Below are 13,006 nucleotides of genomic sequence, written 5' to 3' on the forward strand. Positions count from 1 at the left end.
TTTAGGCAGCAAGCGAAAACATTGCTCGGTAACCAGGCCTTCGGCTGATTAAACAACCTGTTTTCTATTTTTATGTTGTAAACCATCCTCTGATATTTGGATATAGGGCATTATATAAATTTAATTAATAATAATGTTAGGTGGGGCCAGGTAAAATGGTGGCTGCCAATGAACAACTGGGAGTGCACAGTATTCACTTCTCATACTTTCACAAGTACTGCAGCATCAAAAAAAATGCTTGTTAAGCTCAAAACTGAATCTGCTGAGAGAACTGTAGTAATGGGGGCAACAGGTAGCATGGGCATAGCCAGGGGGCAGGGGGGCAGGTGCCCCCTAGATCAATTAAAAAAATATAAATACTTAACTAACTGACCAATCACATCGGTTCTGCCCTCCCTAAGTCCTGCCCCCCCAACAAAAATCCTGGCTACACCCATGGCAGGTAGTATGCTAAACAGAGTCCAATTTTTCTTAATGCCCTTACCTTGCAAATGCCTTCTGCAATTTTGGGCTGGTGGTATATCATAAAGTGCCATTCATCTCATGCCATTGGTTTTGTGAGGAGGAGGCAGTTGAAAACATCCCCCATTATATGCTTTGCTGTGTTATCTCTGAAATTGTACCTCTGCAGAGGCACTTCCATTCCAGGATACCGAAAGATCGTGACTACTGTTAGATCAATAGAAAGGGGACTTTCTACGGAGGAATGGAAATAAAGAAGAGCCAGCCTAGATACAATGGGGCAGACATTTTCCTATGTTTGCTTGCATGCCTCATTCACACGTAAAGGGCAGAGGGAGTCCATTTTTAACATTTGAATGGACGCGCCTCTTGCTTCTCCATAGCTCCAAGCACCTTTCTCTCCATCCCAGCTCACTCCCAGAACCAGAGCTGGGCCACAAGAAATGTCAGTGAAGCAAAGGAGGGATGGAGAGGTCAGATGGGGAAGATTCACTTCCTCTAACTCATTAACTACTTTTGGTGTCAAATTCAGACCCCACTCCCCACTTTGTGTGTGGATGGGACTGATCTATGAAAAATAAACTGGCTGTCCCATCACATCACATCTCAACTTCAGGATGTAGAGCCATGGCACGGTTTTCCTTTGGGCGCTTGCTTTGCTTCACATGCAATGACTTGTGGCTTGGATACAGTACTTGCTGCTGAATCATGAGCATATGGCTGCTACGTAGTTCCTTCTAGCTGCCTTACATTTTTGCTCCATGGTTTTTGGACTTTAAGCTGCTTCCAGGTCCTTGTCATGGCTGATGCCTGAAGCAAAGAAACAACTTCTGTGTTGACTCCCTTACCTTGCCTTTTTGTTATGCAGCCATGGATAATCCAGAGAGCTTGACTGCCACGAACATCACCCCAACGGAGACCCTGCTGAAGTGGGACCCGCCCATGGCTGAAGTGGAGAATTATGTCATTGTCCTCACACATGACACAGGTATGTCTGTGTCTGGTATGCAGGACTGTGTGTGGGGCATGGAGGGAGCACCCTGTGACAGGCTGGGAGAATTCGAAAGAGGCAGGTAGAGGAGGTTGGTGTGAAGAAGCAGGGGACGGGTATGTGTGTCTCAAATGGAGGGTCCTGGCAGCCAATTTCCTCTCTAGGGCACTGTGCTGGTGCTAGAGGATGCAACCGTAGTTCAGCCGATAACACAGGGGCCCATGGGATTTCATCTGGGCCTTGAAAGTCAGACTCTGGCCTGGCTCCTCAGTCTTGAGTATTGTCTGAGTGAAGGCAGCAGTGGAGCAAGTTGATCGGGCGCCTGGGGTGGTGCCCCTGGGGGTGGGGCCAGCCACCCACGGGGGCACCATGGGGCCTCCTGAATCTGCCTGCCTCCTCCCACTCAGCTGCCCTACAGCTGGGGGGGAGGCAACGGGAGGATTGTTTGGGCAGCGCGGAGCCTGCAGGTGCCCAAGCCACCACATCACTCACAGGAGACACGCGTGGCTCGGGTGCGTTGCAGGTCCCGCGGTGAGTGCCGCCCAGCATTTTGTCACCCCCCCTCAGTGGTGACACCCAGGGCAGACTGCCCCACTGCACCCCCCCTTGCTACACCCCTGAGTGAAGGTCAGTTGCACTTAGAGTGTCCCTGCCTGGTCCAACCACCTGGCCCATGCTTTGCTTCCAGAACACCAGCCTTGACCGTCAAGGTCACCACCACTTTGGAATGAAGAACTTTGGAACTGTTTGGAATGAAGAACTTTGCAAGTCATCACCTCCCCTTCTCACAGTTCCTGGCACAAAATGCAGTGGTCCAGGAACTTTGGGGATTTTGAGAAAATATTGTTGGTTTCAGTCACAAGATGGCTGCTGTGAGATATGTAGCACAAAACAAAATGGCTGCCAATTCCAAAAGAGATATTTAACCTTGGAATCCAATGCATGTTCAGTGTAGGAGAAGGTGAGCCAGTGCAAATGGGAACTAATCAGGAAAAGCAATCTCTCGTGGATCATGCATTTTTGAGGGGATATTTACTGAAAACTTTCACAAGCACTACAGAAGGTATTGACAGGCACACTTAGATGCCAAGTTGGCACCTTCTAGACCAAAGTGTCCAGAGTTTTTGCTGTCCTTCTGCAACATTCTCTACTTCCAGTGTAACATTCCTCCTGTAGTAGGATGGATTCACACAATCAATTTCCCCCCACCATGAAGTGATGTTTCCTTTCACCTTGGCATAGCTCCCAGTCCCGACAACCTAATTGTTCTCCACATTAATCTCAGTCTTAAGAGTGGTCCATCCACAAGTTCCAGCAAGTATCCAATAGTCCTGATTTTTAAGACTTGACATATTTGCATAGGCTATGACCTGCCTGGAGGCTTAACCACTGGCAAGTTTGGGTTCTCCAGCAGGGGCAACTGCCAACTTATTGTCACTATCTGGACACCAATTTTGTAAGCCCACCATCAGGCTCCTCCTTTTCCCCGTGGCTATCTGACCATAAAGCCTATTTTATTTAAGTTGGATCTCACACTAGAAGGCTGCCATTTCAAAAGCCTTGTGTTCTGTACAATCCATCCCCTGATTTCAGGTGCCGGAGAAACCATTTTAGTAGACGGGACCAACCAAGAGTACCAACTCATCAGTTTGCTGCCCAGTACCAGCTACGGCGTCACCATGTATGCCACCAATGGGCCCGTCACCAGCAGAACCATCTTCACCAACTTTACAACTCGTAAGTATAGCCTATTAATTCTCACTGCCAGGAAATAGCATTCATAACAACTGACAACTTGTTTTCCTGTGGAATATAGGAAACAAACTTCCAGCTGAAGGATTTTTATATCTTTGAGTATTCAAACTGTAGCTTGCATATCACAAAACCCTGCAACAAAATTATTGCCCTACTCTCATTCATTTGCCAACAGTTTTGGATCCTCCTTCAAATTTGACTGCAAGTGAAGTGACTCGGCGAAGTGCCCTGCTTTCGTGGCTGCCTCCTATGGCTGAGATTGAGAACTACATCATGACTTACCGGTCACCTGATGGGAGCCGAAAGGTGGGTCCTTTCTTCCAATAAGTCTCTCATTGCCAGGGTGGAGCCAGATGATCTCCAGGTGTGCAGGGGGGGTTGTTTTTGCCTGAAGGTTGTGATTTCATTCCCATCCACCACCACACTACTCCCCCCCAGAAAAAACCCTCAATCCATTTTTTGTTCTGGTTTTTTTTGTTTTGTTTTGTTTTGTTGCAGTTTTCATAGTTACTTCCCCTCCCTTTTGTCACTGCTTTGGAAGCCATTTTTTCTCTGTTTCAGGTCCTTTGTTTGATGTTACAGTAGCTCTGCTGTGTTACCATTTCAGCACAGTATTTGCATAGCATGAAATAAATACTAATGGGATAACATTAAACTAATGGAAAGAAATAGCATACAAGTAAAACTGGCCAGCAGTCTTCCCTAGCACGAGCCACCATTTTCTCACACAGTTGCTCAAGGCATCTCCCACCCCTGTTTGAGCCATTGCATAATAATCAGGCAATAGGTGTTTTGCCAGCAACAGCACCTGATCTCTGCCTGCATGTAACAAGTGGGTTCTTGGAGGGTAGGGGGGTACCCTTGTCCTTGCCTGCCATTTCTAATGCCATGATTTGTGGCCTTCACTCACACAAGGAGGACACAAAACAAGCAATTGAGAAAGTCATGAAACTTCATGGGATACCATTTCTGAAGCTAAACAGCAAGGTGTCGAGGGGAATAGAGTCATCCTCTTATCCAAAATTGCATCAGCTATGGCACATTTAATGTCACCGTTGTAAGCGCCGCATTTGAAAAGACGTTGTGTGCACTATCTGGATGACATATTGCATTTTGCCATAAATACACGAAATAAAGCAAATTCGCGAGACAAGCTGGAAGATGGACTGTGTGCTACAAATGGGGAACAAGAGTAGTTTTACTACACAAAACTCATCATGTGGAAAATTCATTGGGGGCCCACAACCCCATATCACTCATGCAGGCCTCTCCTGTGTCCGAGAACATCTTGTGGGAATGATTTGTGTGATATGTTCAGACATAACTGAAGAGATGGAATTAACACCCCCCATTAGCTGGGGGCAGAAGCCAACATTGCAAGGGAAACATGATGCTCCCACTCCTGTGTTTCTCTTGCAACATAAATTTGGGGACAAGAGCACTTGCACAGGAGAATGGCAGGTCGGGAAGGGGGTGTTTAACCCTTGGTCTTCCTGCTAGACATTCACAAGGGAAGTGCCTAAGCAGTATTCCACTTCTCACAATTTACTTCCAGCCTCTTTCCAGATGTGAAGGACTGCTTTCACACAACCTGCCACCTCTCAGGTTTTAAGTTCAAGACCAGAATCCTGATCCTCTAAATGCCTCCAGGTTCCATTTCTGTATTACGTACCTGAGCAGGGGAAGCCCACCCATGAGGCAAGGTGAGGTGACCACCTAAGACAGCAGGGTCCACAGGAGCAGCAGATCCTGATGTAGATCTTTCTTTCCACCCTCTCCCTTTGTTCCTGATATTGTTCTTTCCTCACCCCTTCTTCTCTGGCAGGCAGGCAGGCAGGCACCATTTTGGGTTCTGCCTCAGGTGCCAAAATGTCTTGGGCCAGTCATGTACGTAAGCCCCACAAATCTCTCCTGCTCATCTCTGATTTTCCATCTCTTTTCATGACTGAGCACAGGAATTGATTGTGGATGCAGAAGACACCTGGATCCGCCTGGAAGGGCTTTCGGAAAACACAGAATACACAGTGCGCCTGCAAGCAGCCCAGGATGCTGTGAGGAGTGGGTTCACCTCTACCATCTTCACTACAGGTGAGAGAGTTACACAGGGCTTTCTTTCTAGAAGAAAATGTGCTGGAACTCACCACAGGAGTTCCATTCCAGCCCCCTACATGCATATGTGAAATCGTGTATAATGGGGATCACCCTGGAGAGTCCTCGTGGTTTATGAGGAGATCCCACCCTAGAGCCCAAAGAGGATCCCATCAGGCTCCAGGGAGCATCTCCTTGCCAGCCAGAGGCTTGTTGAGGTTGCTCAGCTGAGTCACAATCACTTTTAACTGAGGTCTCATCGGAAGATTGGCTTTTATAAAAGAAAACATGTAATCTTTTTTCCTTGAGATTTAAAGACACATTTCCTTGGCCCATGCCAAAGTTGATATTGCTTAACAGATAAACTTAGTACCTCCAGACTACCCCCCTCCATACATGCACAGGCTGGTTTTTATGGCTGACTTAAATTTCATAGCTGAAATGCATTACCCTCTCTCTTCCCCACACAAAAGAGGCAAAAGCAAAAATGAGTATGGAGTGGAGTACAAAGTTAAGGCTTCAAACCAGAGGTACATGGTAAATTGTCTTGTTGTTGTTGTTTAATCGTTTAGTCATGTCCGACTCTTTGTGACCCCATGGACCAGAGCATGCCAGGCACTCCTGTCTTCCACTGCCTCCCACAGTTTGGTCAAACTCATGCTGGTAGCTTCAAGAACACTGTCCAACCATCTCGTCCTCTGTTGTCCCCTTCTCCTTGTGCCCTCCATCTTTCCCAACATCAGGGTCTTTTCCAGGGAGTCTTCTCTTCTCATGAGGTGGCCAAAGTCTTGGAGTCTCAGCTTCAGGATCTGTCCTTCCAGTGAGCACTCAGGGCTGATTTCCTTAAGAATGGATACGTTTGATCTTCTTGCAGTCCATGGGACTCTCAAGAGTCTCCTCCAGCACCATAATTCAAAAGCATCAATTCTTCGGCGATCAGCCTTCTTTATGGTCCAGCTTTCACTTCCATACATCACTACTGGGAAAACCATGGCTTTAACTATATGGGCCTTTGTTGGCAAGGTGACGTCTCTGCTTTTTAAGATGCTGTCTAGGTTTGTCATTGCTTTTCTCCCAAGAAGCAGGCGCCTTTTAATTTCGTGACTGCTGTCACCATCTGCAGTGATCATGGAGCCCAAGAAAGTAAAATCTCTCACTGCCTCCCTTTCTTCCCCTTCTATGTGCCAGGAGGTGATGGGACCAGTGGCCATGATCCTCATTTTTTTGATGTTGAGCTTTAAACCATATTTTGCGCTCTCCTCTTTCACCCTCATTAAAAGGTTCTTCAATTCCTCCTCACTTTCTGCCATCAAGGCTGTGTCATCTGCATATCTGAGGTTGTTGATATTTCTTCCGGCGATCTTAATTCTGGCTAGGGATTCATCCAGCCCAGCCTTATACTGAGTCAAACCATGGCTCTATCTAGCTCCTCACTGTTTACACTGACTGGCAGCAGCTCTCTGGTTTCAGGCAGGAGTCTCTCCCAGCCCCACCTGGAGATGTTGGGGATGGAGCCAGGGACTTTCTGCATGCAAGGCAGACCTACAGCCCTTCTCTTCAACCGTCCCAAAGGTTTTTCCACAGAACAGTTGTTTGGGTCCAAGTTTAAATCTGATGGGGTGCATGACAAGATCGCAGGAGGGAGACTTCCTTTTTTATCATTTCATTTATTTTTATTTAGGACATCTGTTAGCCACGTATCTGCCATGGCTCGCAGTTTGCAAACAAAGCATAAAAGTGCAAGAATACAAATGCATTTTTGAAAGCATACAAAAACAAACAAGTCATGGAAGGTAGAAAAACCCAGAATAAAGTCACAAATGCAAAGGGCAAGGCCTGGGCAAATAAAAAAAGTGTTCACTGGGCACTGAAAAGAGGACAGAGACAGTGCCAGGTGGATCTATCTGTGAACCTCTCTGAGTGAGATGTTACCAATGAGTGCAGGTATGGCCAGGCTAGCTCTGTCTATGAGGGATCACAGCTCTTGCACTAGCTGGAGCTGCAGAGGCCACTCACGCCTCTACAGATAGGGCTAGATCTAACAGCACTTCAAACTGTAGACATGATCTTTCAAAGAAAGTTCAACCCTACCCAGAACAGACTGAATACCACCACCAAACATATCACTCACCAAAAGCTCCTCTACCTTAATATGGACCAAGCTTCCATTAACTGGCCTCCATCCAGTCCATGACCAGTTGCAGACAGCAGTTTAGCACCTCCACAGCTTCACCTGAATTTGATGAAAAGGGTAGAAATGGGAGTCTTCCGTGTACTGGTGACACATTGCTCCCAATTTCCAGATAACCTCTACAAGAAGCTTCTGGGTGAGGTTAAATAGCACAAGGGGCAAAATAAAACCTTGTGGCAAACCACAGAACAGCTGCCAGGGGACAGTGGCAATCTCCCAACACCACTTCTGAAGCCCATGATCAATATAGAAGCAGAAACATCATTTTTCTGGGCCCCCAGCTCCCACCACAGATAGTTAGTACAGGGAGGAACCGTGGTCAGTGGTATCCAGAGCTGCTCAAAGGTCCAGAAGGACCACACTCCTCCTGTGTTTCCTCCAGTGTAAGTCTCTGTTTCTATCCAAAACTAGATTGAAATTGAACTAGACTAGGCAAATTCAAGAGTATCTGGAATTGCCCAGCCACCACTTGATTACATTGCCCGAAAGGATCCTCTGAGTCCCCCATGAATTTCTTCTGGAATTACTATTCATTCATCTCTTTAAATGCCCCTGGGACCAGCAGGAAGCCATTGATTAACTACAGGACTGAACTAGGCAGTCTACTGCAGCTACTGTTACAAGGCAAGGTAGACATTAAGGTGTTAGGTCAATGTCCTCCAAGCATCCTGCACACAGCTCCAGGCCTAAATAACTGAAGTTCATCCAACAATACGTAACAGTGTTTTCCTGGGTCAGTGAAAATGAACAGCTCTGTCTACAGGTTTGACTGCCTAACATCTGTTTCTTTATAATATAGCAAGTATTTTTAAAAAATCAGATTCCACAGCCTGAATTTAGATTAGTTTACGCTACAAATAGGTGCATTTGGAAGAAGCAGGTGTCTACAGAAATAATAATATCTCACTGGAGAATGCTCTTGTGTAGACTCATGAAGATTGTGAAACAGCACAAGAGGGCACCTAGAGTGGAATGGTTTGTTTAGAAAGGGGATGCACAAAAGTGGTTGGATGTTGAATCCAATTACATCTGTACCTAAATTGTTCAAAAGAAGCAGGAAGGAGCTGTCCACCCATATAGTTCTGAAATCACTTGGTGTTTATATCTAGGATTCTAAAAGGGCTGCCTTTGAACTTTCTGCGGATATATTCTTCATTGATGTGCATGAAAAGGTTTTTGAAAAGGCTGCCGGTTAACAGCAACAGCTATCAACAGCCAAAAGCCCTGCTTGCCTCATACAGCTATAGATCGGTGACTGTTGCATTATTCTCCCTTCCACTTCAGTTAGTGTAAAGGATTAGGGTGACTTATGTTGCTAGGGATGAAAGCCAATGCAGAGCTTTTAGATTGATCTTGCTGACAGATGAAAAGCATATCAGACCTCATGGCGTAATTCAGTGTAGTGTCGCTGGTTTTTACATGGCTGGTATATTTTGATATATGCTGAGGTGACCAACTTCTGTACTCTCCAAACAGTGTATTTTCATTACAAAGTCAGCATAACGTAGCAGTAAGGGCTTCAGGGTTATGAGACACATGGCAGAAAGCTGGTGTAATATAGTGGCGAAGTGACTGGGCTACAGGTCAGGAAAACCAGCTTGGTTTGAATTTTATCTCTGTCATGATGACTTTACCAGGTAGCCTTGAACCACTTGCGCCACTGCCATTTGCCTCCCAAGCTAAATCTGCAAATCTGCAGAACATAGCGAATCCAGAGGCAAATAATACCGGGGGGGGGCAAATTTCCACATGAATACAGCGCAGGAGAAAGGTCTGGTGAAGGAACACCTCCCTGAAGATCACAACCCCAGTTTAGTTTCCAACCCCATCTTCAGCAGCTGATTTTTCTAAAGCAAAAGATGCAGGGAACCTCAAGTCCAGTATTCAAACATGCCCTCAGCATAATGTGCAGTTTGACCCTAGAAAGCTAAGAATTGCCGCACCAGCCTCCTTCGATTCTCAGAAGGCTTTCCAGGAGAACAATAAAGTGTGATTAAGAAAAGAGAAAATCCCCAGTTGTACACTGAAAGACTTGAACCTGCTCAGGTTAACTAGAGACATAACAAGGTGCTTTCATTCCCCCAGCCATGCTAATAGCTGTCCGTTGTGACTCACATGTACATGAGATTATAGGAGAATTGCGAGATAAGTGGCACAAAGGAAACTTTATTATTATTATTTTTAAAAAAGATATTTATTAAAGGTTTTTAACAATATAATCACATAAAATACCATCACCAAAGTACAACAAACAAAGAAAAACAGAAAAAAGCAAAAAGGTTAACATAGAATAGAAAAGAAATACAACAAAATCAGATGTCCGAGAACCATATTTCCATAACCTTTTGGACTTCCTCACATCTCCCATTCCTGCGTTCCCAATTATAAAATTATAAGCAGCAATTTATCACCTTGTTTCAAATCTTATTTTGTAATTTTCAAGTATTATGTCTCCGACTTTAGATATTTTTATCAAATACTTAAATACTTAATTTAGACATAATATTGTACCAAACTTCATCTTTTTCTTAAACCTCACTTATTCTCATGTTTCATTCAGCTAAATTGCTGATGCCGTGTTGTTTTCTATCCTGCATCTTCTTAACACTCATACAATTTACAATGTTTTTGTAAATAGTCCTTAAACTTTTTCCAGTCCTCTTCCACTGCCTCTTCTCCCAGGTCTCGAATTCTGCCAGTCATTTCTGCCAGTTCCATGTAGTCTATCAGTTGCGTCTGCCATTCTTCCAGCGTGGGCAAATCTTGGGTCTTCCAATGTTTTGCGATAAGTATTCTTGCTGCTGTTGTTGCATACATAAAGAAAGTTCGGTCCTTCTTTAGCACCCTCTGGCCAACAATACCCAGAAGGAAACTTTATTATTAATGTCTTCCAAGTCTTCCAGGTTTTCCAAGGTCTGTTTAGAGTTCAAAAGGTATGAATATGAATTGAAATAAGTAATCACTATGGAGCACCAGGGGATTCACAAGAGGCTTGGATGTTATGAAATTGAAACAAGTCCCCTGACAGAGCAACAGTTAAGGAGGAGGAAATAGTTAAAGGAGGGCGGGAGGGGGGGGAGATTCTGTGAGCAAGGCTCCTTCCAGAGGGGTAACCACAGTTAGCCTTTTGTTGGCTGAGAGGGGAGTGGGTTGTTCTGGGGATGAGGGGGAGAGAATTTTGTGATATAAGACTAAGGGCTTATCCAGACTTCCTCTTGTCCTACTGCTTCTCCCCCCCCCCCCGGGGGGGAAACGCTCTTTAGTGCTCAGAGAAAATGGCTGTTTGGGTTTTCTCCAGATTGGCATTTGCTCCAATTTTGCACTAAAGAGTAGCAGGGCAAGGGGACGTGTGGACCAAGTGGGGAGACCAGGGTTCGAATCCCCACTCACACATAAAGCTCACTGGGTGATCTTGAACCAGTCACCATCACTTTGCCTAACCTACCTCACAGGGTTGCTGTCAGGATGAAATGGGGAGGGAGAGAACCACATATACCACCTTGAGCTCCTTGGAAGACAAAGGGGGTATATAAGTGTAATAAGTAAATAAATATTTTTAAAAGCGCTCGGACTTCCACACTTTTACTTATAAAACAACATCATTGGCGCCAAGAAACATCAAATCACCATGGTATAGTTATAGAAATTAATCAAATTTGGTCCCCCCCCCCATTTCTCTTTCGGTAATTTTATATATATTTCCTCAACTTCCACTAGCCATGGGTTGGACAACGAGCTTGCAGAGCACTAAACCCCTGCCCTGGGGCCAATGGAAATCCTACTTTCATTGATTTCTGTCTGTAGGAGACCCAGATTTTCCTGTAGGTTTTCGTGGTCTTGTCTTTTTTAAAAAAAATATATTTATTAAGTTTTCAAAAATTATACAACAAAGACCAAAAAAACAAAAATACAAAAAAAATTAACAACACGTATAATTTCGTTCCCTTATTTTCTTTTAACTTATTTCTCGGACCTCCTCATACCTCCCCTTTTTGTATTCCAATTCGAATTATTCATTCAGCAATTCCTCACCCTTAATTTTCACTTAATTTTACACCTCTCTTTCTTTTAATTTTCCCCCAATTTTCTTAATCATTTCAGCTGATAACCACTTAAATTCTATCCAACATCAATTTAACATTCACTAATTTTGTAATATTTCCCAAGATAGTCCTTAAATTTCTTCCAATCTTCTTCCGCCTTCTCTCTTCCCTGGTTTCGGATTCTGCCAGTCATTTCTGCCAGTCCCAGGTTTTCATGGTCTTGTCAAGGCCCTGGAGTCTCCTTGAAATAAGCTGACCCTCTGCTTAAGGAGGCCCATTTCCTCATGGGGTTCGCCCAGCCTTCCTTTTGTGCCACACTCTTCAGGCACAGGTCCATGTTTTGAAACTCCACGTCCCAAGTGCTTTCTCCAGGAAAACCTGTGTTTTACCGCTGAATTGGATCAAACAGCAATCCGCAGAAAACCTGATTGTTGTTTGCTCTGATTCAGCAGTAAAACATGGTTTTTCCAGCAGAAAGTACTGGGACAAAAACAAACCTGCTTGGACACAGAGCTTTAAAGTCTGGATCTATGCCTAGAAATTTGTCACAAAAGGAAGTCTGGTTGAACCCATGCTTTAAGTATAGAAGGTCCTAAGTTAAAAAGTTCTCAGGAAGACTCATCCCTGATACCTGTTGCCACCTGGAGTCCTAGACTAGATTAAACCAATACCCTCAACTTCCTCCAGTCTTCCATCTTTTCTTTGTGCAATATCAGACACTCGAAGTGTCCCTTAGTGTCCCCGTTATCAGCAAAACTGATTTAAATTTTAAAATCGTCACAGTTTATTCTCCATAAAGCAAGAGCATTCACAGGATCTGACCTCCCTGTCATGGTCTTGGCTTATCATGAACGAAAGTGTTTGCCAATGTGATAGGCAAGCAGAGGTGTGATATCACTGCTGACGTGTTCACTGCACTAATTTTACAGGAGGTCGTGTGTTTATGAATCCTCAAGATTGTGCCCAACATTTGATGAATGGCGACATGATGAACGGTGTTTACACCATCTCTCTTAATGGCGATCTTGGCCAGAGAGTGCAAGTGTACTGTGATATGACCACGGATGGAGGCGGATGGATTGTAAGTCAGCAAACAAACTTGTTATGCAAGTCCTCTTCTTCTTCTTCAATCAAAAAGTCATATTTATGAGGGTTTAATGGCTTCACAGAGTTATGTGATTCATGAGTCCAATATTTGAGTCGGGTATGTGTGGAATGCCTTATTAACATTTTGTTAAACTGAGTGACTGAAGTTATAATTCTTCATGGTTGAGTACTTTCCTTAGTTTCTAGAAATTAAGTCTCTCCATGGAGAGGGGAAAGCGTATGCATCGAGCTCACAATGGAGCACATGAGCACTAAGGGAAGATGCAGCACAATGTCTGCCACTTCACACACAGCAACTACTGAGTTATATTTTGAACTTTTGACAACATGTCGTAGGATAATGTTTTTCCTCCTCTTTTTATCTCTTCG

General features: G+C 44.5%; 1 protein-coding gene across 3 annotated transcripts in view; it reads left to right on the plus strand.

The window, feature by feature from the left end:
• TNR (tenascin R) overlaps positions 1–13,006 on the plus strand; it is a 402,595-nt gene that overhangs the window by 378,411 nt on the left and 11,178 nt on the right. For all 3 annotated transcript variants that reach the window (XM_081194287.1, XM_081194289.1, XM_081194288.1), the window contains 5 exons: positions 1,331–1,450; positions 3,047–3,190; positions 3,384–3,514; positions 5,164–5,296; positions 12,460–12,611. In XM_081194287.1, the coding sequence (XP_081050413.1) occupies positions 1,331–1,450; positions 3,047–3,190; positions 3,384–3,514; positions 5,164–5,296; positions 12,460–12,611 (680 nt within the window). The remainder of the gene's footprint in view (positions 1–1,330; positions 1,451–3,046; positions 3,191–3,383; positions 3,515–5,163; positions 5,297–12,459; positions 12,612–13,006) is intronic.

Source organism: Podarcis bocagei (assembly GCF_964188305.1).
Source record: "Podarcis bocagei genome assembly, chromosome: 5".
Classification (NCBI taxonomy): Eukaryota; Metazoa; Chordata; class Lepidosauria; order Squamata; family Lacertidae; genus Podarcis; species Podarcis bocagei.